General features: G+C 37.1%; 1 protein-coding gene across 8 annotated transcripts in view; it reads right to left on the bottom strand.

Moving 5' to 3' along the window:
• Positions 1–293: 293 nt before the first annotated feature.
• Positions 294–25310, bottom strand: part of EBF1 (EBF transcription factor 1) — a 273326-nt gene continuing 248309 nt past the window's right edge. For 4 of the 8 annotated variants that reach the window (XM_027643594.1, XM_027643595.1, XM_027643596.1 and 1 more), the window contains exons 12-17: positions 13114–13179; positions 12340–12517; positions 10660–10839; positions 8217–8411; positions 7784–7852; positions 3513–3541 (exon numbers count right to left, since the gene is read on the bottom strand). In XM_027643594.1, coding sequence (XP_027499395.1) covers positions 7785–7852; positions 8217–8411; positions 10660–10839; positions 12340–12517; positions 13114–13179 — 687 coding nt within the window. In that variant the 3' untranslated portion in view covers positions 3513–3541; position 7784. Of the gene's footprint in view, positions 3542–7783; positions 7853–8216; positions 8412–10659; positions 10840–12339; positions 12518–13113; positions 13180–25310 lie in introns of all 8 variants that reach the window. The other 4 variants (XM_027643601.1, XM_027643602.1, XM_027643598.1 and 1 more) reach the window with 1 other exon arrangement.

Genomic DNA, 25310 nt, shown 5'->3' with positions numbered 1-25310 from the left:
AAATATGTTGGCCCTTCAGGCAAACAAGGCTAAAACAATGGAAATAATAAGATTAATGATAACAGGATGAAATTTAGCATTCTGAGTGAGGATCCTTTGAAATCCATTAGAGATAGAGGAAAAGGAGTTTCAATGCACCAGCATTCAGTATGTTTCATTGTGTAATTCCATGAATTTCTGTTTCTCCTTAATTTCAGAAAGACAATTCACTAGCCTCTGGCTTCTGTATTTTATTTTTTTTCACATTTATAGCTAGCAGAGGCAGAAAAATAAACACACAACTAGGAGCTGTATTCACAGACAGGAAGTAACTTTAATTAAATATTGTGAAAGTTGAAAAGTTTTTACAGCTTGAATTTCTGCAAAAAAATTATAACAATCTCTACAGTAGTTAGTTTCTCTAACAATAGAACTGTACAGTGTGTGTGTCTATTCAAAAAGATTTAGATAAGAAGGTGAAAGGTTAGTAGTTTCAGAGATGACTTCATTTTAGCTGCATCCTAGTACAACAATAGGCATTACTTTATGCAATCCAGTCATTGTGAAGCTTCACCTTGTTAAAACTGAAATCTGAATGTTTCCACTTAAAGCCATATTCTGTAAACAGCTGCATCTTTTACTTTGTAAAAGACAAGGGTGGTGCAGGGGAGATTTTTGATAAATTCCCATTCATCAGATCACGATAAGTAGCTGCAACAAAATAAAATTATGCACATTGTCAAAGGATCTTTGGACACTGGCTTAGAGACTACAAACATCGTGGCTAAGAGTGGTGTCAAAATCACTAGGACTGAGTGGAGCTCTACAAGAGTAATTGACGGTGTCACTGGACAAAATATGGCTTTAAATTTGATTACATTGTCGTGCTGTTGCTTTACTATGTGAATTAGAATAATCACTTGGAATACAGAGAAGCAATAAACTGATGTCTCTCACATTTTCCAGTTTTCTCTTCTTTTATTTTCTCACCATGAAAAAAAAAAAATCCTGTTTTCTTCCCTTCCCCCCAAAGATCACACTGTGACATTCTAGTGAAAACCATTGCAAAATTCATACAGGAAGCATGCACAGTTGCAGCATCGTTGTAAATGATTTCTTGCTTGACTAGAAAAAAGTTATATTGTTTTAAGGTAACAAAACAGTTCTTTTGTGCTTTTCAATTCCTTTTTTTTTTTTTCTTAGAATGTTAGTGATGATTGACAGTTCTGGTGCACAGTACAATGTACAAGTGAAATGAATATGATTTGCATTGTTAAGGCATCCAATCTGCTGGTTTATATTTATGTGAAAGACAGAGAAATATACAAGCAGACTTAAGAAAGAAAGTATTTTCATTGAGTTCTATGAAGTTTCTCCCCATATTTAATGCACAAAAATGCGTCACTCCAAAGAGGAGAAATCCCATGCATATTAATAGAGTAAAACAGCATTAGTTTTTGTTAAGCCTCAAAAGCAAAGGATACATTTTTTTTTAAAATCTACATAACTAAATGCTACAAGAATAATATGCTACCTTTTGCCATATATTGGAAAAAACTTCTTAACTTACAAATAATACAAAAATAGACAATGGCTTTTGGGTGGAAATTAAAAAAAAATGGAAGCATGGTTTTAAACAATACTAAAAAAATCAACCCTATAAATGAAATGTATTAAAATCACATTTAAACAGCTAATACAACGGTGAATGACCAAACAAATCAGCACTTTTCACATAGCAAACATACACAATAAAATAAACTTGTAGGGGACAAAAAGCAATGTACAAATTCCAAAGATAAATACATTATTTATATGGATATTTTACAAAATCCCCCAACAAACAAACAAACAAAAAACAGAAACAAAAAGCTTTTTTTTCTTTAATTAATTTGCAAGTATGTGCAAGCTAAAGGTAGTGAGCTCTTTTTGCAAAATATGCAGTAAAATTCTTTTTTTTTTTTTTGTGATATTGAAAAACTGTCTTAAGACATTAAAATGTATAAATAGAACAACAACTTTGGCAAAAAATCACAAAAAATCTACAGTATTTATAACTACATACAAAACACAACAGCAAAGAAAAAATATCAGGTAATGCATCTTCAGAGCTTTGCTGCCTCTTTGACTAATAATTTTTAAGAACACTTCCCAGATAATGATAGCAAAATTTTTTGTAAAACAGAAGCTATGGTTTTGATTTGAAACCTTCCTAACAGCCCCCCCCCCCCCCCCCCCAACCTCATGTTTCCATTCACTATTCAAAAGCAGTTACCTGTTGCTTTATATAGTATGATACAGACTGAGAGGGTCGACTGATACAGGAACGATCCCAGTGGGAGGCTGACGCAACCTGTGCTTTTAGGTGGGGAGGATGGGGAACGGCATCCGGGGCTGTTCTCATCCTGCCCATAAAAATGGGCCAAGGGGAGAAGTGCTACACTGAAAAACCCCACAGGGACGGCCACAGTCTGTGTCCTCAGGGATGGCCACAGTCTGTGTCCTCAGGCCAAATCCAGACGGCATTCCCAGCGCGGCTCAGGCGACGCTGCGCTTCGGGAAGGCCACTCCTTTGGAAGGAGTCTGATGCATCAGCTAAACAGAGAGCTGTGCTCGTCTAATTCTGCAGTTTTAGCATCATATCTAGAGGCACTGGATTTTCGGTTCAAGAGCAACGTGTTTGCTATTTGCATCCTTACCTTCCCTTTCACCAACGTTTTGCCGAAAAAGGTTAGACCTTAGGGCCCCCTTCTAACCTGGTGTCCTATGATGAACTGTTCCTGTTGCATTATTTACACAATTATTCAGCCTGATATTAAAGACAGAGGTTCCTCAACCCACCCCTCATCCCACCCTCATCATCCAAAAATATCAGCTTTCTAGGGAGTGAAACCTATTTAATTAGAACATTAAAAATGCATCATATTAGCAAGTCACCACTGGATAAGCAACATATATGAGCCGACCCTTAATTAAATGGCCATAATTCTTCTACGAAAAACTAACTGGCACTTCTATTCTGTCCCATACAGACTTGTATGTAAATGACATCACTCCATTTTTCTTTACACAGCTTTAAAAAAAAAAATTTCATAAATTAAAAATGTGGAGTTCCATCTCTAGTGTCCCTTGTGTAATTGTATGATTTATAAAAGACAAATGGTGTTGAGTTAAATCAAGCCTTAAAAAAACACAAAAAACCAGAAGGAAATAAAAGCAAGCCCCCACCCCGCAAAGAAAAAAAAAAGTGGACTTCTTTTTTTATCAACATACAATAAATATATCTCCCAGGTATTTGGGATGGACAACATGAATCAACACCTTGCAATTGTAGATTGTTAATTTCAGTATTTGCAAGGATGGTGATTTTTGTTTTGTTTAAAAATCTGCAGTTATTGTAAGATCCTTCTTTATTTCTTTTTTATTTTTAAAAAGGCCTGAGTAAAAAGTTCCACTCTGGGACTTGTATCAGATTCTCTCTGAAGCAGAATTCAACCTCTTCATTAATAAAATTCTTCAAGGCAATTCTTTCACATGGGGGGAACAATCATGCCAGATATAGCTGTCAGAAGGAAAGGGGTGTGGGGGGAGAGAGAGAGAGAGAGAAAAAGAGGGGAAAAGGTTAATTTTCTGCATTATTAAGCAACTTTTAAAATACTCAGAGCTTTAAACATTTACTAGAAATGGACTCAGCTTTACTTTGAGTTAAATTTATACATAAGTATCATTCATAAGAGACAACTAGGTACACAGTAATCATGGGAAGCCTCCTGACTGGAAAATGGTTTAAATTGCAAGTGACTTGGCTGAAATTACTGGTTTTCTTGTAGAAATTACTGGTTTTCCCCAATATCAGTATCAGACCCCAACTCATTTTTCTGATTTTAGTTTCAAAATCTTGAAATGGACAGGAGGCCTAAATTTGACCCAGCCATTGCTATGCATTATATTACAGGTCACCACTGTTAGGGACCTGGAAAGGTGTCCCTTGCATTGTCACACTGATATAGGTCATTCTCCCATGCTAGTTCTCTTACAACTTCAGTGTTCATCCCTGGGACTTATGTATGTATTTCCAGATGCTCAGAAAGGGACTTAAACGCCCAAATCTAATTTTCAATTTGAAATATGTCCTTATATGGTGGGTTAGCAGACCAGTGTCTGATGATTTTATCACACTTGTAGCAGACACCACCAACTACATCGGGTGAGTCAAATGTTAATGTTTATTTAGAATATTTTCTCTTTTGTCGGCTAAGTTGAATCACCACTATTTCTTTATTATGCTTCCTAGCCTCACTGGCTAGGAAGCATAATGGTATGAAACCACCACCTCTCTTAACAGGGAGACATTTATTAAAAGTCAACAGGTACAGTCTTCCAAGTCGTTTGACTTCCAGCTTGATCTCTCTGTATCTACTGGGGACTCAGTGCAGATCAAACATACCAAGAGTCCAAGTGACATACTGTGAGCAAGCAGGTCATTACAAGGGGTAGTCATGCAAGTTTATGATGAAAACTGTAACAACAGCGTGTCCTTAAAATGCCAGTTGTACAATTATTTGCCAAGAGGTAGAAAACAGATTTGCCTTCAGGTTGGTGGCACTTCATGGGCACATGATTTAAATGCTGGAACTGCCTGCCATTGCAGACATCTGGACATGTAATTTCTTAAGGAAGAACTCAACCCTGTGACTGATGCTGATTCATTGTGCTTTAATTACAGCTGCAATTATTTGATAAGAACAGAGCCAAAGTAAAAGACTCACAGATTTGGGGTTGGAGGGGGAGAGGAGGGAAATGTTTTCTCCACAAACACCACCATATGTGCAAGAATTACAAGTCTAATCAGCGAGGGGAGAACAGCTCGAGTAAACTGCACTGATTAAATGAAATAAAATGAGAGGAGAAGGCGAGAATGCAAAACACATCCAATGTGTTTGCAACAGGCCATCCTCAGAGGTAACGTATTGCAAAGGCATTTCAATTATTGGAATTCATCATTCAGCAATGGTTTTACGTGGAATTACTGTACTGATTGTTTTCACCCCACATAAGGGCTCTCCAAGGAGCTGAGAATGAGGATGAAAGGGATAGAAAGGTGAGTTAAGTTACTTTAAACCCTACAGGAAGACACTGATGTGCAAAGCATAGAGGACATTGGAGCAGAGAAAGGCATAGCTGACCACAGAGCTCCCTCTTTTTCTGCTCAGGTAAGCAAGGAGTTGAGGACATGGCAACAGGTAGACCCTTCCTGTATGTGATGAGTGCAATAGAGTTAATCCTCATACTACTATCAGCATTTTTTGTGCTTTTCAGCCCTTTATAAATTCTAAATGTATTGGAACTTTGCGTTAGACAAAGTATCTCTTCTTCAGAACATGTCAAGATATTATCCCAACAAAAAATTCTCAAGCTAAAAAATTCATCAGAACCAAATCAGTCTCACCAATAAGTGGTCAAGAATTGTCTTTCTTGGGACAGCACAGCTGTGTACCCTAAGAGCCAAAAAAAGGTGAGATAACTGCAATTCCTTCCTGGTTTAGGTATTTCCCTGTGGTTACTGATCAGACATGCACCTTTTGCCATTGGAAACAAATGCCACAGACACTCATTTTTTCAAAGCATTATTATTTTTTAAGAGCTCTGAAATTCTGAATTAAATTACAAGGCAAATGGCAAATGATATCTTTTCTGCCTAAAAGCTTTGATATTTCCATTCTTTGCAAGTCTTCATTTATATCACTCCACTTTTATTCCATAAGTGCTACATCTAGTCATGCAAATTCTCTCAGCTGTAACATGTTATTGATCCTGAAAACAGAGATATCAGTGGGAAACAATGTAGGTATGAGATCACACTACCTCCAAAAAGGGAGGGCAGAGAGTAGAGAAACTCCAACCAATGGCCTTTATTTCTTCTATCCTACACTAATTTGTATTTGCTGCTAGCAAATTACAGAAATAATGCATTTTGGGTTTTACAAAATTGCATGGCAAAGAGAACAACAGATAAGCCTAGCTGCTGTTTTAGTGAGTTACTGCTGATATCTAAGCTACATAAGGAAAGCTTGATTGCTTTCTGATGTATCCAGAAGCCCAAGAGAGATAAGACAGCCTCCTTACACATGGTTGTTTATTTAAGCATTAAGGCACAACAGGCAGTGCATCTCTGAGTGATTATTACAAGCCTCAGGTGGTGTCAGAAGGCATGGGACTAAAGGCTGTGTGTCTTTAACTCACCAAAAGTTCAGTGATGACCTAAAAATGAACCATCTCTTGGTGTCTCATTCCTATTATGAAAACTGCATTGCTAAATAAAAATTAGGGAAAACACTCAGACCTGTGTGGTTTCTGGGCATTACAGGTGTGGATGTGACATAATGAGGAGGCAATCAGAAAGCCCCAGTTGTGTCCAGTGCTCTCAGCTCATTCCATAATTGCTTTTCATAACACAGTACATGGAATCTGAGAATTCTATGTCTTGTGAAAGGAAAAATAGTGCCTGAAAAAGCTTTCTCCTGTTACTCATTTTTTCTCTCCATCTGCAACAGCAAGCTGGGACAAGGTAGAGAGGAAAAAACATTAACATGTTCAAAAGCTTATTTTTTTTTAATTCAGATGGAAAATATTTTTAGCTGTTGCTTTTAAAATTTGTAGTCTGTCAGCAGCGCCCAATCTTTTAAATGTCCAAAACCGAATCTCCTAAATGCTACAGCTCATCTGAAAATTTTGTTGTGTTTAATTCCTGACACAGTTTGTATTTACAACAAAGTCTTGATTGAAGGTATCCAAGTTCTGCATATACCTTCCTAAGTATTTATGCAATTTCTGAGCGTGTGTGTTTGTGCACCTTCAAGGATTCCTCTTCCCAATTCACCAGAATAACATGCACTGAGGGACAATGTTTTCCTTCAGGCACAATAGATCCCAGCCTTTACGAATTAATTCCTTCTACTCTGCTTGCATATAGATTTTTTTTTGGCTGTTAATGGTGTTATCAGCATTATGCCTTCAAGCCCAGCGTTTCTCTTTCCAGAGGCCATACGGTGACATGTGGAGTCTGTGGAACAATATTCCCTTGCCTCTGCACAGCTCCTTCTGAACCTGGCTTTGACAATGACAGATTTTATTTCCCGCTCATGCTCTTTGGGTAGTTTGCACAGGCACGTGGAAAGGAAACAGATCTCAGGTCTGGTGGAAGCACAACACATACCACAAAATCTTTCCCACCTCTGGCACTGTTGGAGGCAGCTGGATGCACCTGCTTACGGAAACTCCTGGATCTAAGCGAGGATGAAAATGTGTCTCTCAGCACACTAATGCACAGTGAGGGAATTACACAGGAAAGTTTAGGTATCATGTTGTAAAACAGGTTGAGCCAAACAATGAGGGTGCTGGGCTTTGCAGCACCCTCAGTTGGACAAGCTTTTATCCATCACTCCCTCACCTGCATCAACGCTTCAAACGGATTTAGGTGCTAATGCTGGAATACTTGTAATGAGAGGGGAAGGGAGGTAGAAAAGGAGCAGCCCTTGATGCCAGCAGTTCGAAAGGCTTTCCAAAAGGCCTTGCACCATTTATGGAATTAATTGGCACAGAAATAGATTAATCAGTGGAAACTAATGTTTGCCCTGGTACGAGTTAAACTGGAAAATGTTGCTGTTAGTTTGTAATGCATCTCCTATTTATGAAAGGAAAGGTTTGTGCCAAGCTCTGTAACGGTCTATTTGCTCTCAGTAGGATTTCTGCACAAGTGTACTATGACAAAGGACAAAAAGGAAGGGAAGATTGAGTGACGTACTTCAGGAGAAGGCCAGCCCCTGGAGAGACCCTGCAGTGGAGTACTTGCTAGAGTCCACAAAAGACTGGTCTGATAAAGGACGACAACAGGGAATAAGAGAGGAAAGAAAGAAAAAGGACGATATTAGTAAGCTGAAATATTACTTGTTTTTATCATAATAGTAGGTCTGTGCTTTAAAGGACACAGCCTCTCAATTCAGCAGTATTAGTTGAGTTAGAGGTAGGGTGGTTGCCAAACACCTGCACGGTACAAGGTGAGCTGGTGGTGGAGTCCAGTTACTCTTTACAGTAGGAGACTTTGAGACAGAGGCCACCAGGGATCCCCCACTGTGTTCTATCCCCTTTGACAACTCAGCGTTGCTTAGAGCCTCGCAAGGCACTGGGAACTCACAGTTTGAGAGCAGCACCTACTCTCCAGACCGGGCTTCACGTACCTTGCAGGCTGTTGCCGTTGGTGCTGGTGCAGGTGGGAGGAGGAGAAGTTTGCGGTCTCACGACAGGTGCAAAAGCACTCTTCTGTTTCACTGCTGAGACCATGTTGGCTGGTGAGAAGGAGAAAATCCCAGAGGAACTGCTACAGTTCGAGGGGAGACTAGTGGAGGAGGCCATTGTCGGACTTGATGGCACAACTAGAGGAAAAAAAAGACACCCCCCCAGGAGGCATTTCTTAGTGTTCAATAATAACAGGTTGTGGAAACAAGAGAATTCAGATTCTCGGATGCTCTCCTTTTTTTTTTTTTTTTTTTTTTTAGAGATTGAACTGAGTGTTCAAAATGCAAACCTGCTATATAGGAAATTCAGTTTTTAAACACAGATATCCTTAAACTGTAATTTCACCATATAGTGGGATAAATATCTTTGGTTCATGTATTTGTCTTTGAGGCTTGAAGTGAATTTGTTTTCATGAAATGAAACCCACTACTTTAATATTCAGAAACTACTGCCAGTTTCCCCTCTTATCTAACAACAGAAAAAAAACCCAAAAAAACCCAAACCAAAACCAAAACACCCCCTGAAAACAAAAGGAAAGGACTAAATGTAAGATCCCATACTTTCACTCATCTTCCTGTTTAGAAACTGCTTAGATACACAAGTGGGCTGTGAATAATTACATATTATAGAGTAAAATTCTGATCATCTGGGCTTTGAATTATTATTTTATTTGCATTTACGTAGATAAAAATCACCCTATTTAAGTTCTTGTTTGAGAATCTGATATCATATTTGTTAACACTGAGGAAATCAATTAATGGAAATTAAATGTTCAAAGTTTCACAGTCTGACAGATACAATCTTAGTCTGAAGTCACTCTGTGTCTGGAAGTACTTGCTAAGGGAGAGCAATCAAAGCACCTAAATTGAATTGCTACTATACAGCAATTAGTTTATTGATTTAATTAAGAATGCCACCTTTTAATTTTCAGGTCATGATTGAAGCATTTTCTGATTCAATGGATTAGGCATTAGCAGAATGACAGATTTACCAAGAAAACCTCCCAAAATATAAATAGAAAAGAGAACCAGGGCTAGAAAGTGAAACGCTATTCTAAAGAGGACTTCGTTCATAAATATGAAATAATACACTGCTAGAGTATTTTAAATGCATTACTGGCATCTGCTTCCAAAAGGAGATGTCTCATCAATCATGTTATATTATGAATTCAGAGTGTGCAGTTTCTATGACAGTAAATCCAACTTAATAAGTAACGTACTTTGTAACATTACATGTTACATTATTATTAGAGTACAAAAATAATCACTGGTTAGCAATTCACAGGTTATAAGTACTCGTTATGTGGGTAAATAATTTCTTCTAAATTTGCAGCAGATAAGAAACCTTGAAGTTATTTTTTTTTAGTCAGGTTTCCTATCCCCTTTTTAATTCTGAACTCTAGCAATGCAATTCAAAATAATTCATTACTGCTGTTACACCATTAACTTAAATTTGATGTGTAAACCTTGGTATGTTCATCAGTCTGTTTGTCATGTTCATGCTACGGTCTCAGCCTATAAACCTATTTATATGACAAGACCTTCCATCCTGATTCTGCTGTCAGCTTTCTACAGATGTCAGTGGAATCCTTTGTGCCACATGAGTAATGTCAGAGGAATTGGGCAGGTCCCGTTCATTTAATGTTCTCATGTGACCAGGGACTACTGAGCTGAGTGAGCAGCTGCAGAAGAGGTTCATAGGCCTCTACCAATAGAAATGTATTTATATTTAAACAGGTTACTAAACCTTTAATATCAAAATGCAGAAACTCAGTCCTACACATAAATATTTCTGTAACTGGGACTGTAGACCATAAGCTCTTCACACCATGGAATACATGATTTGTAAGACTTACATTTTTGTGGCATTCACTGTACAGACACTATAACACAAACTCTGAGAGCCATTGTCACATTTCACTGACTAATACTAAGCTCTCAGTGAAGTCAAAGTAATACTACTTAAAAATCAAATGGAGTATAAGCAATCAAGCTTAGGCCAAATAATAATTCATAATTTTTATAAAGGCTATAAAGATATTTGCTCAGAAGTCAATGGTGAGGACAGTGTTTCTTATTTACAGAGTATAAGGTAAGATATGAAAGTATCAGACAAAATCATGAGAGATATTATTATTTTTAAGCTGTTATGAGACTCCCAATTAATAATGATGATTGATGATGATGATAATAAACAGAGAAGAGCATTTTTGGCAATGCTAGTGTCTTCAAAGTGCCTCAAAGGTCAGTGCTTTGGAGAACAGAGAAAGCACCAAGATCTGTTTCAAATGCTCAAAATAGAAACTAAATATTAAGTATCACAGGAAAATCACCATCTCCTTCTAATGAAAATGCGCAAAATACAGAAAATCCATGTAATACTCACTGGCATAGGGAGAATTGGCAGCAGATCCATTCAGGAAGGTTGGAGAACCGCCTAAATTTGACATTCCAGCATTCCCATAGCCGTTCATGCTTGTTGTGACAGAGTTATAATTTGTCTGCTGAGGGGTGGTGCTTGGCACATAGCCATGAGGTGACACGCTGCTCGAGTTGCGAGTAAAACCTTTTGTGGGGAGGGAATACATTTAGAAGTTGGTATCAGCCCCAGAACAGTTTCTTACACAAACAGCTACAAGCAAGTGACCATAGTACCACGGCGGCAGCTTAGTCCAGCCATGGGGTGCACAGGGAGGGCCAGGACTGACCCCCACAACCACCAGGCAACCCCAAATTGTGAACCCTCCCTGCTCCAGGTCACTGCTGGGTGGAGGAGGAGGAGAAGGAGGAGGAGGGAGGCTGGAACCTTCAGAGCTCCTCAGGCAACCCATGCCCTCGAGCAAAGATCACCACTGGGTGTTGGAGGAACACTCGCTCTGAAAGAGCTGTTTGTAGGAAATGAAGTAAACATGACCTACATTTTCAAAGTGAGGAGCAAACAGCAACTCAAGGTATGTTAAAAGCACGTGGTTGTTGTTAACTCTTTTCTGATGTCACTCTCAGTTAACACATCTCATGCTAGATGCTCACTGCACACTTCAGAAAATGTAGAGTGTATTTCTCCAAGTAGTGGGATATCCTTTGTCTTTTTACCCTAGTCTGATTATTATGTGGTAGAAAATGAGTATCGAATTTAGCAGCAAGTTAAAATTTGAATCTCTACTTAATTCTGGAGATTACATTTGCAGAAACTCATATCCAAATATCCATAAAGGAAGATTTGTTTCTGGAAGCACAGAAATACAAAATGCATCTTCACTCCTGGAAGAAAAAATGCCAGTTTTTCTTCCTACCACACAACACATCCACAAAATATTTTAATCTAGAAATAATTTCTATTTTTTTAGTGTAATGCAAAATAATTCTGTCAACTCCCCTAGAAAACAGCCTCATTCTAATATTTTCTCATTAAAGTGAATTTTTAAGTTGGATAATATATAGAGCTGAGAAAAGGACTGTGGAAAATGCAAAGGGCTTTTACAAAAATGTGTTTCACCTATTTTTTATTTTTAACTGTAGGAATTAAAACAATATTGATTTTGTACAAAGTGAAACCCACTTTATTTTAAAAATTAGAGAAGCTCTGAAAGTATCTTTGTAAATATCGCTATTCTTTGCTCATTGTAAAATTTATAAAAGTCTCAAACTCTGAGAAAAACACAGTGCCGGTATTATATCCCCAACTAAGCCAGACAAATATTCAAGGGATAATTTTATATTATAAAGAAGTGTTACACAAGGCCCAAATTAAGAGATCATTCATGCTCAGGAAAATATATAAGCAAGTACTTAAGATTAAGTACATGCTCGAGTAATTTAAAATTAGTGGGATTTAAACACAAATACAAGTATTATACTGAGCAAAATGAAAAGCTTTGAGGAGATATGCAGAAGTGCTTTTCCTGAGTTGGGGCAGCCCCATTTCGTGGCAGCCCTGTGTCATTCCAAGGGTGTGGACAGTCTGGGATGGAGCTGCCTGAACCACCCCCCTGCCTCTGCTCTGAATGTTCCCCTGACTTTTATCAGAAAAGGTTCATAGAGAGAGGAAGATGAGTCTTCTCCTGACCCTGGTTGGTGGCTTGTGAGGCTTCAGAAACATTGACAGCTAGTTGACCACTAAAGGAGTTCACTCCCATCATTCCTGCATGGACTGATGTGTTAGCAAGGGCGGGGAGCTGGTTGTGGTTGCGGGGGACACTGTAGAGCGCTTCTGCGATGTCTGCTGCTCTTTTCAGGATGATTTCCTACAGGATAAGAAGGAGGGGGGGAAGAATAAAAGAGTTACCAGTGCGACTGACAAACGTTTTCTTACAGACTCAAACGAAACAGTTCCCTGTCCAAAGGCAAAAACTAGATGCTTTTCTTTCTACAGCAGTGAGCTGACTGAGAGCTAATGCTTATAAGATCTGCTGCCTTGTGACAAATCCTGACATCTGTGGTAAGGGAGTTGGAAGTCTCAGTCCCAATGGTCACATTTCTGTATAAAACGACCAACTGGCAGAATGGGGCTGGAGCCGAGTCTTTCTCCACCTTAAAGCTGTTGTTAGGGTAAGATTGAAAAATCACTGGTGGCAAGACATAATGCATATCATCACCCATATTATATAGTATCTGGTAAAAGTGGGCAAAAGCCTCCAGGGTTAATAACACATTGCTTTTACAAGTACTAAATTCACACCCTTTAAAAAAGAAAACAAGCAAACTAAACCCCACTCCAGATACAACATTGCCCTCTACATTTATTCTTCTCTCCCACTGTAGTATTATATACATTTAGCCCCCTATCTATACACCTAAGAAATAGCCATGTTAAAGAATTGCTGAAGTAGAATGCATTTACCTGGTTATTATGTGGCATACCATAGAGTGCTTCTACTAAATCAGCAGCCCTCTTAAGTATTACTTCCTGTCAATATAAAAACAGATGCATTCTGCTGAGTTCAATAAACTCCTTGTGGGGAAAACAAATATTAGAATCTTTTATTCTCTTCTATTAGTTCTATTAGCGTTTTGTGGTAGGTTTTATTTTTTTTCCTCCCACCAGGTAAACCTTAATTGTAACAACTCTCAGCGAACACTGAATGGTGTTAAATCACTAGTTCATCCTATTCACACACACGCTTAATCAAGTCGAAAGGTGAGAATCATTGGTGCTGCAAAATAAAATACATCACTCAATTGTCTCTACCATCTGCACTATAAACCACTCATCGGTTTATTGCAGAATACAATCCTGAGGTCATTTACTAGATTACTGCAATCAATGTCATTCAGAGCATGTTATGAATCCCTTCAATGTGTTTATTTTATTCCTAATTGCATGCTGCAGGAATTGTGACCTTACCCAGCAGGCCACATTCAGCAGATATCCAATCAGTCCTATGCTACTGGTAATGTAACCTTTCAGCTTCTTCAGTTTGTATCCTGATACCATGGGTCAGGGTAGGATCCACGTACATAAAATGATGCCCAAGAGTAAAACACATGCAGTGTGAGAGAACAGCCCAGTACCATGAAATGTTTTCAGGAAAAATTCCCTGCATGGACAGCAAAATTTAAAACAGTCTGGGATTTAGTTCTCCATTTTGGGCAATTTTTTTCCCTTCAATTTTCTCATTTGTTCCTTTTCATTTAATATGTCTTAGGTTATTTCATACTGGCATTCAAGGAATAATAGTATTTCCTGTGTTCTTATATTTTGCAGTGTCCTGATAATAACCCTGATAGAAAACATAAAACTGCATTGCAGAATTAACTCAGAAGAAATTTTTTTCTTATTCTTTCAAAGCATCTTTCAAAGCAGATTCCCAATTGCCTGATCAAAACCGGTCAAGAACATCCTTTGAGTAAAACAATGTACTTTTGTAGTTCCCAGTCCCTAAGTACTGCTCTAATATTCTAACAAGATGCTATTCACCATTGCATATTTCTGCAGGTAGCTTACAAAAATAGTACCAGTTCTAAGGATTTTACAGCTTTCTACAAAGTTAAACTTTTAAACTTAAAATATTTTACACAATAGCCATATTTTATACCAAAAAGAAACAGTAATGCTCAATTTTCATATACTGTAGACTCTGATCAGAAAATAGAGATATAATTGCGTTCATTTTGCTGTCACCATAACCTCTTCAAAAATCCTTGAACAACTCTTCAAATGACAAGCTTTTAGATGCATATTAGCATTTTTTTCAATTTTAAATTCTCTATAATATAAGATAAAATAGTTGTCATACTGAAGTAACTACTTATGACATATATAATGTCCTAAATTCAAAAATGAGATGGAGGATTTTTGTTCTCCCAGTAAACATTTAGGCTTGCCTTCTGCTGCACACACCCCTGTCTCAGAACACACATTTGAATTATTTTCCACATATGAAGTGAGATGTGATACATAATTGATGGATTTTTAAATCACTACATTTGAAACAGATTCTGAGTTAAGTTGCTACGGCCTCTTTCTGTTGGTTTTTGTTTGGTTTGTTTGTTTGTTTGATTTTTGAGGTTGGTGTTTGTTTTCTGCTGTGACTGTTGTTTTACAGTGGGGTTTTTTTGTGTAGCTTGACCACAGCAGTTAGGAGTATAATCATGGACAGACAGACTACAAACAACATTCAGGTACAAACAATCCTTGTTCATCAGCACACTGACTTGCCCTTTTTCTCCTCACACTGAAGATGCAAACCAGCAAAGAGCAGAGAAGTTATTGAAAAAATTCTATCTTTCTCAATCGATGATTTTAGATGGAAAATTACTGCACAGGTGTTTGACTTTGCAAACTAGGATTTATTTCACTTCAGTCGAAATTGTTTGCACTATATATTTCACTGATGGAAAATTAGAATGTGATACAGAGCCCACAAACCGCTTTGGAATATTGTTAACCTAAGCTGTCATTATGCCAAATTACTAAAAAAAAAGAAAGTTTAAATAGTCATTTCTGCTCTACCTGACTAATCATAGTTATTTATGTAATGCTGAGCTAAAAACCTTAGAATGCATCTAAAAAGAGGCTGAAGACTATGTTAAAAAATGAGGTAATTACATAGAATCTTACAGCTGCTCTACCTAGTGTAAAATATATTCCAGTTCTTAAGCACTAGAAGTTCTTTAATGCCATATCATATTGCATGTAAATAAAACTAATTGTCATGATGGTTTATTGAAACCTTCTTGACAAGTAGCATTCAATTTTCTTAGCTAGTCAATGGTTATATTTTTTCAACATTTTCAGACTCTGTAAATTTGAGTTTCATACTTTCTCTAACAATATTTTCACACAATAAAAGCATTTCTTGTTTATGACATTTTCAGATCACACAAAGTAGATGTTGCACAAAAAACCTCCTGTGTCAAATAATGGTCCCTCCTGCTCCAGAGCTGACGGTAGTTCTTATAGACACAAATTAGCTTTAAAAACACACAATAAGATGCTACCACAGACATGCTCAAGATATTAACTTCTTGTTTTCTGAATGCATTTTAAATCCTTTGCAGCTCTGCCTAAATTACAATAGAAGCCACTGTTACGACTCCACATACAAAGGAGCCCCAAAAGTCCTCTATAAGTTAGAGCAACAGACCTTGCAAGGTGCTTGGATTGCGGTGACCAGAAAATTGTTCTCACCTCCATGTCATTACGCTCACAGTGAAGCAGCCCCCGAGCATGTTTGTGTTCGGGATCTAATATATTGCCTTTCAATCAGAGCTGAGAGCCACTGAACACATAGACAGAACATGACGAGCAGGTCAGGAAAGCAATAAAGATTTTACAGAGCTGTCCAAGGTGCTAAATTTACTCAATAATGGGTTTGGCACCATAGTGTTAACCTCTCATTTACTACCAGTTTGAGGGACTAAATTGAAGTAGCTGACTTCATTTACCTTGAAATGTATATTTTATGACATTATGTAAGTAGATTGAAAGGGCACTGCAGTTTTAACAATTTAAAGGCTAGAGCATGTTTAAGATGAAGCTTGACTATTTATCGTATATTGCACTTAAACTACATTGTATATTAAAATGCATTGATTAAATTTGTAAAAGGTATTATAAAAAAGGACAGCTAGTATAAAAGATATATGTCTTTTAAAATCCAATTGATACTGCAAGTTACCACTGCAATGGTGACAGATAAACAGATAGAGAGGTGGACAGAGCAGCAGACAGACATATCGAGAAGTGAGTGAAACTAACATTCTATAAAAAGAAATCTCTGCATAAGCTCAAGGTCTGCTATTCCAGATATTCTTTTGTTCACAGCAATTTTTCTTTGCCTTCATCTCAGAAGCCCAGGTTTTCATAGCAGTAAGTGGGCATCATGTAAGGTCCTTCCGAATGAATATGCAAGTGGAAATATTTTCTGAGAGAGACAGAGTTTGACTAAAGCTAATATCTAATTTATGGGGGCATTTGTCAAGGAAGATCCACTCTTCTATTAATGCTAAAAGTCTGACAGTTTTTGGTTTAGAATAAAGGACTTTGCAGCATTTAGTTAGAGCTAAAATGAGGGTCTCCTTCTCTCACATTGTGTTTCAAATGAGCATTATTTTATTTCTATAAAAACAAGAACTGAGCAAATATTATTAAAAGGAAAAATTACTTTGGCAATTAAATATGATGTATTAGAGCACTGCAGTCCACGCAGCTACACACCAAAAATCCACAGACCATTTTTATTCCAAACTGAAGCTGATTTTCTATGGAGGGATTTTGACTTTTTTAAGTTTTGAAACACAAATGCAATTAAATATTTTGACCAAATTTTTCTTCTGAACTTACTAAGGGGTGCTTACATAAGCAAAAAAAGGGGCTGGGTAGTGAAGTTTACTGCAACTTTGCATATTTCAAGATCACTGTAGAAAAGTGATGATTCATAAAATCATATCAGAATGATGCTTTTGAAGCACAATGACTGAAATTCAGACCGAATCCACTTCTGACTGAATGTACCTTGAACCCTACAGCACCTTTGCATGTTTTGGTGGAGGCACGCATTCCCTTCAGGAGGAATTCATTAAGATCATGAAACTTGCATTTTGGGTTTTATCATGACAAACACGCTTTGTGTTAGATTTAAAAGAGGGGGATTTCTTCTGGTGACATCTGCTTACTTTGTTTTCAGAAACTAGTGAAAAAAACACACTCTGTGTCCCAAAAGAGCCATGAGTCTACTGAGATAAGGGGTATCTAGAGCTACACTGAGTTGTTTGGCTTAAGTAACTAAATTAGACAATGTTCAAGGTACTTGTTAAATCTAAATGAATTTTTTCAAGAAGAAGCTGACCACAACATATAATACTCATCAGCCACATACTGTATTATTGAGACCACCAAAGGATTTATGAACTTGTGGAGGGTGTGGGGGGGAAACTGTTCTAGCATACTCTGAGGCATTTATCTTATGTGTTGTCTAGATATCATATCACCTTCTAATGCTCTTTAGCATTGTAATACAAGAGAGAGCTCATTCATCTTCTGAGAGGGTACTTAGGGATGATGATGTCATTCATACTTCCTTGACTCTTATGTCTGACCTCCTGGCTCTGCCTTCTAACTTCCTACTCTCATGGCTACTTGCAAGAAAAAAACACTTCTGCAGAGTCAAAATGCTTAACATCAGACTCCAGTTCATTTCTTCACCTTGGAAAGGTCACATTCTGAAATTTCTAGTCAAAATTACAATAATTTGCACTCAGACTTTCCCTTTGGTTTTCAATGGGTGAAACTATAAATATGATAGTGAAGAATATGGGTTAGAAGTAAGTTTTAAACTTATACTTAAAATCTGTGTACGCATTATGTTTTAAAAGATAAAAATTACGAACACCTCTTTCAAGTGTAAAGGCAAATCCAACATTTTGGTAGAAAGACATTTAACAGGATTCCAAAGATCTAAAATGCCAGTCATCGAGCCTGCTATACAAGAGTTTCAGCCTGTCCAGAACCTCCCATCTCTCAACATCAACACTGAGCATTGCATTATTGTATCATTTTCAGCAATTATAGTTTTATAAAGACTTGTAAAAGCCATTCAAAATGTAAAGATCCTCCATTTACTGTAAAACTGAAGGAACTGTGCCAGCCTAATGGGAAATATAAAACAACAGGGCCATTTCTCTAAAAAGGTATTTGTATTCACATAAAGATGAAAACTTCTCCAGCAAACAAACAACTGAATTGTTTCCATATATTATAATTGAATCATACCAAAGAAGTAAACACCATATAGGTATTACAAAGACAGGAAGGCAAAATGAGACTGAAAGACAACCTACTTCATTTGAGGGGCAAGAAAAACCACCTTCAGCTTACCACTGCCTATAGGATGGCAGTACACTTAATTCCTGCCACTGAATTTCATTGGTAATTTCCAGAAAACAAGTCTACAGTGGGAGCTAGAACCTTAGCCTTTCCAAGCCATTGTAGTCTCATTAGCCTCACCCAAACTGAAAACCACAGCCTAAATCTACAACACTAAAAACAGTCATGCATAACCTTACCACCTGCTCCACAATGAGCCAACCTTATGAATAAAATATAGAAAGCCTCCATGAGGCAGCAGAAAGAACAAACACTGAAGTGCAAATGCAAGCACGAATCTTGCCATAAACATTGAGAATCGATGATTAAAACACCTCTTAACCACAAAGGTGATAAATGCATGGCAACAGGGGAAACACACCCCATCCAAAGTGTCTTCTTTGCAAATACTGCTGACAAAAGAAGGAACAAAATTATGATGATCACCTGTAAGTCTGTCCTTGCAAGTGTCCCATCTTACCACTATTGTCTTCCCATTAATATGGTGTACTTAAAAACTAAAAAAGGTATCAGCCTCCTTTCTTAACCCACACTACTCATGCTGATGGTCTTCATTTCCATAAATGATGGGTAAATAATAATGGCAACAGAATTAGTAGCTAGCACAGATGTGTACTTCGTCTAGATACAGAGTAGCATGGAATAAACCAGCATTAATATCATTGGTTTGGAACAACTCTTTGAATACACCATCAGTTGAAAGTCTGGATGTTCCCACCATATTATCATCAACGGAAGCATCTGGCAAGTAGCTTGGATAGTTTTGTTGCCAGAAGCTCTGGAGTTCTCTGCTAATGTCAGATCCCTAAGTTAAAGTGAGAAGAGTAGATATGTGAGAGCAGATATGTAGAACTAAAATCACTCTGCCAGGACATAAATCATCTCCTTTAGGGACTTTAGGGACAACAGTGACATCATGAATCACATCTGTGTCCCTCTGACAGCTGTAGAACTTTGGTTCTCCTAAGTATGTTTACAGTATGTCTTGCCCCAATCCCTCAGTTTACCAAGAAAAGGCATTTCTAGCTACTGGCAGGAACCCTTCAGAGCTGTCAAATTTTAACTCATGAGGCCAATCTACGTTTCATGTACACAATGCAGGGCTGGTAGATATTACTACATTGTACTCTTGTATCTACTCACAACGTACAACACCTCAACTGAGAGCTGGTGGATGTCAGTCATATTTGGGACTCACTAACATTGCCATGAAGAAATGGACAACATGGTAATTCCCTGGCATCTCCTACAGCACTTCCCAGAGATTATCCTGCAAACTCACACTGTGAGGATCTAAGGACAGATACCCTCAGCCTGAAACCTGAGAGATCATGAGAGGAAACACACTTTCCACGCTCTACAAAAGGCTGCAGTATTTATCCCAGCATGTAAAGACCAGTTCTTCTGCATACTTTTCTTCAGTTATGCAATCCCATCATTCATACTATGATCATTTTGTCATATCCAGTGAATCATTAGAAGCCAATATAAATGAAATATGAACCAGAGCACAAATAGGCAAGTCTACAAAAACTAAATTTGATATCTAACAGAAAATCCTTCACCCACTTCCTTTATAGAAATTCCTCCTTCCCACCAGGTTACAGTGACTCATACTATTCCTATCTATCTAGACTACCAAAAGATTATTCCTAATTTATCCATGAACATATAAGCAAGCAAACGACAATATTAGATTTTTTTTCTCTATTTGATCTCAAAGTTTTGTCACAATGATCTGAAAGCACATTTTGCACTCTAAATTTTCCTTATATGTCTCTGCTACCTTCAGCCCCTGGATCATCTTGGACAGGAACCTCAGGCATTTATTTTTTAAAATTTACCCCAAACTATTTGTACCAGCACCTACAGTACTTTGAAGTAGATGTTCTTTACTGAGATTAAGTTTTTAGGCTTGGGGATTTTTTTTTTTTTGTTCTACATATGTAAGATTTTCTGATAATTCTTCCTCTTGCTAGTATTAACATTCCTATTTCTTGGAAAACAGCTGCAGATGAGAATTGTAAGGGAAGAAAAAAGGTTATTACTCAAAGTCTTCTCCTGACCATTTTATACCCATATATTTTTGGGAAATTGTCAACATCCCCTTATGGAAGAAGATGAATGTTTTGAATTATTTGAAGGGTCTGGACTTAGGTAAACTCTGAAAGAATTTGGAAAAATGAACAGAGGCACTAAATTCTATGACTGTCATTCAAAGATACTGCACAGGCTATTTTAGAAGCTTTATTCTATAGATCATATTATTGTGCCCATTAGAAAAATTCTCTGAATATGAGTGATTAAATAAGATTAAATGTGGCTTGTGTGTAGTACAATGTAGATATCAAAATATGGATCTGTATGAGTGAAAAACATTTAACTTGGCAAATAGAGAGGTTGAGATCTATTTTCTATGATTTGTATACGCAGAGACTTTCCAAACACAGGTCAAGTTGTATCACTTTTAAATTTGTCTCACATTAGGTCAATTCTAGACTCTATTGGGTTGCATCATGATGATGATAATTCATTTGACCGCATTCAAATCTACAGAGAGATATAATTATGTTTGGTAGTGCAAAGCAAGAATTCCTTATGAGTTAAATCAGAGGAACTATCTAGCAATTAAAGTGTAAATTGTAGATATGTGTTTTGTCAATTTTATTTTCAGAGTTGGTCTTTATTAATGCATTTACCCATATAAATATCTAAGTATGCCAAGTTATCTCTTTTCTGTAAAAGAAAAAATAAAAAGTGTCCAATCACATTCAGTTCAAGACCCATCCATGCTTTCTTTTAATGAAAGATAAAACAACTCCAACAAAGTAAAGCAAATCAAACAAAATTCCCAGCTCATTAAGATCTGTGAAACTGTCACTTTTCTGTCTTGTATGCTTCGGCTAGGAAGTGTGAGTAGTTAGAAATGGAGAGTTCAGATTACTTTTAATAGCAGGAGGAAAACTGAAAAAATAAGACACATTGAAATTCTGACCCACAATGATATTCCACTATATTCTGTGGAGAGTGGATGCATAAAAAGGGTGAAATAGAGATTGGAATAACGTTGGTAGGTTTTAGTGTTACAGTTAAAACACTGCTCAGTCATAACCCCTACAAATGACTTTCACTTACATTTTATCATCAGTATAATTAAAAGAATTCTCTTGAAAGGGGCATTCTCATTACAGCCAAGGACCACTTCAGACTCAATTGAAATGAAAAGACAGGCCAGAGATTAGGTGTAGATACCAAGTGATAATTTCTAGGGAAGCATAAAATGCCAAGAGTGTAACAACCATATTTTATAACTGTGTGTTCAAAAGACTTACAGTATTTTATTGTACAAAGAGAACTTGGCTCAGAGAGATGACTTCAATGAAGTTACTCCGATCAGATATTCTAAAAAAATTTCAACCTTCTCATCAGAAACAAAAGATATTTTGTTCCTGATACTATTATTTTTAATTTACAGTCTTAATATTCAGTGAAAATTATCCCAAGCAATTATAAATGTTGAATAACCATGTATTTAAGAAATTAAATTTATCCAACGTTTCTCAGGGTTAACACTATATTTCTGTGTACACCTCCACAATATAAAAGCAGGCACAGTGATCTAGGGCTCCTTTTTCCAGTGGTGAAGGAAAAATATTACCCTTGTCACTACACAAACATATTTTAAAGAATCACTTCAAAAATACTGATTTTTCAAAATAAATCGATATTTCAGTAACTTTTTTGATCATAACAACCTCTTGGCTCTCATGCTGGTTTAAAGTCAAAAAAATGAAAGAAAATTCAGATTATAAAAATATTAGTATTAACTATTTCCTACTTATTAAAAAATACTTTTACACACATTTTATTTCTCAGATGCTCATATTTGGAAAAATTAAGTTTCTTTATTCTGCCAAATATTTGGACTTCAAGATGCTATGTCCAGGTGAAATTGTGAATCTAGCATTAAAGACACTTAGGTCATCCTAAAGAACAACATTAACAAACTCTAAAATTTCTGTATCTTGGATCACCCATAATATATGAACAAAAAATGGGTTATGTATATGTGACACCGCTTTAAAAAATGCTTCTTTTTTTCATTCTCCTCTCAGCAGATGCATCATTTGTCATCTATAGTCACAAATATATTCCAAAACATTCTTTAAAGTAAATCCCAAGTGCATATCTGTGTTTGTACAAGTAGGTTGAGATTGTACTATTGTACTTTGAGGACATTTCAGTCCAGTTGAGTTATATCACCATAAGTTACATGATTGACTTTTACAACAGAAAGAAAAGGTTGTACTCAAACAACTGTTATAGCCTCAATGGGAAAAAAAAAATCAATGAAAGTAAAATGAACAAGAGATTTTGTCCGAGTTGCAGTTAATGCTACTGAAGAGCTATGGATATTAAAAGGTCAACAAATAAATTAGTCCAAGTGTTATGAAATGAATGATTTGGCTTATAATTGTATTGAGTGCAAATTGTTCACTGCCTATTAGACCAGGTAATTTTTAACCATGGTGCCTCAATTACTGTTCCATAAGCAATAATATAGTTGTAAGAGCCACCGGTTCGATCGAGTGACCTACGAGACACACCAGGACAGCTGCCTTTGCTATGATGGATCACTGAGCCTGATCTCCAAATGGTGCCAAACCTTCCCTTCCTCTGAGATCTCATAAAAGAAACATTACTGCTTGATTCATTTTACCAAAATGTTTGAGTTTTCTAGTGTCAGCAGCTGGGTATAGATTGTGAAGCTCTGTATTTCTTAGAAGAATTATGACAACAGGCATCCTATTGCTGCCAGCACTCTCTGCTAAATGGCATCATGATGGTTTGGAGGATGTTTTTTTCTGCTACTCAATTGGACTGTGTTGTGAGAAATACACAGCAATCATATTTTACATCACCACGTAAACCACCACCTAACACCTAAAACTAGGCTAGAAATGGAAACTGTAGGTGAGATTACAGACATTACTTCACACTTCTGCAATGCCCTCCGTTCAAAGATCTCAAAGCACCACTTTAATGGGAACAAATTAAACTTCACAACACACTTTCTAGGAAAATATTCTCTCTTCCCCATCTTCATCAGAGACAGCCTTAAAGTGTAGCTGTTTGGCTGAAGTTACAATGGTCTATGGTTACAACCAAGGCAAGTTTTGTAGGCTAAGGAAATATCTTTTATTAGAGAGACTGATACAGGCAAGAAAAGCTACAGTCAGCATGCAGGAAACAAGGATGGGCACCCAAAACCCTATTACAATTCCCTACAAATCCTGATAGTCTTAAAAAGGGAAAAGAAATCACTCTGATATTGCTTTCATGCTATGAGGTAACATCCATGGCAGCAGCTGTGTTTCCCCATTGCTCCTCAGGGCACGGTGTTCCCTGTGAGCCAGGGCTCAAAATATGGCAATAAAGGGCTCTCCAGGCTTCCCAGGACTGGGCCTTAAAGGATTGTAACTATGCAGTAACTACACAGATCTGCTCTCTGCCCATATATAAAATAAACTGAAGATGCAAATGTAATTCCTGAATTATCAAATAATCTGTGCAGGAGAAACCACAATAATAAAAGCCTAATTAGAATAGATTGTACCCCATACAACCAAATGCTGTTTATATTGTCACTCTGCTATATTTTTGATAAATCACTACATTCAAACAGTCTGTTGGGAGGGTGATTTTCCATTTCATCTCTCCATTGAGCAAAAATGTGCCATGTGACTGGAGTCTGAATTTCCATTTCACCAGCATACAGTTGAACTGAATATTATTTGGCACAATACAGTGTACAACTGAGCCACTAAATGGCTGATTTACTAAATTATTATTAGATGAGCTCTTGCTGTTCCAAGTGAAAGTGCAGTCACTGTCTCTCTTCATGGTGTGTTCAAATTGTTCTGTGTTTAAATATTCAGCATGAGGCTAATGTGAACTGATGAACTGAGACTACAAACGCTCACTTTCGGTGCAGATAGGGAGAGGGAGATGCAACATATCATGTGGCCTGCAGAGGTGAAAATGATTTATATTTAAGGATGCTGCTGCCTATTTCCATTACTATACAATATTCTTAATTAGTTTTGTGCTTGATTCAGGAGTTTGGAAATGTAGCTAGAAAACAGCTCCAAAACTGAATTAGCTGTGTGACTATGGAGGCATCAGAATCCTGGTGAGGTGGTACTTGAGCCTGGATCTCTGTCAATAAAGTGCATGAGCTGCCTCTGCAGTCTCATACTTTGCTACCTTTAATATTTGAGCTGTAACTTAAAAGTACTAGCTGTGATTCTGACCTGAGCATCAGAAATCCTAGAAATTGTAAAGGACTGACCACACTGTGTAATTCTATGACTTTCTGAGGTGAAGGGAGCTGGGGAAAAAGGAAAAATATATATATATTTTTAAATGTTTGAAAAAAAAGAAACAATTTCTTTACTGCCACCTGCTGGAGTTGACAATAACCCTTTGTCCCACTAAAAGAACAAGCAGCCTCACTCAGAGGACAGTTACCATGAGCATTTAAAATACTGTGATCCCAGACACTTACAGTAGATTAGAATTTTTTATTGGTGCTATGTTGCCATAACAACATAAAGACAGCAGATGACTTAAGCTAAGCTTGCAAAGCAAAAGGCTGCTCATCTGGCAGTTAAAATGAATACAGTTCACTTCACAAGTTCCCCATATGG

The sequence above is a fragment of the Corapipo altera genome, unplaced genomic scaffold, assembly GCF_003945725.1.
Source record: "Corapipo altera isolate COAL_440 unplaced genomic scaffold, ASM394572v1 75, whole genome shotgun sequence".
Classification (NCBI taxonomy): Eukaryota; Metazoa; Chordata; class Aves; order Passeriformes; family Pipridae; genus Corapipo; species Corapipo altera.
The sequence above is the reverse complement of the archived record's forward strand: the minus strand, read 5'-3'. Positions and strand labels throughout refer to the sequence as shown.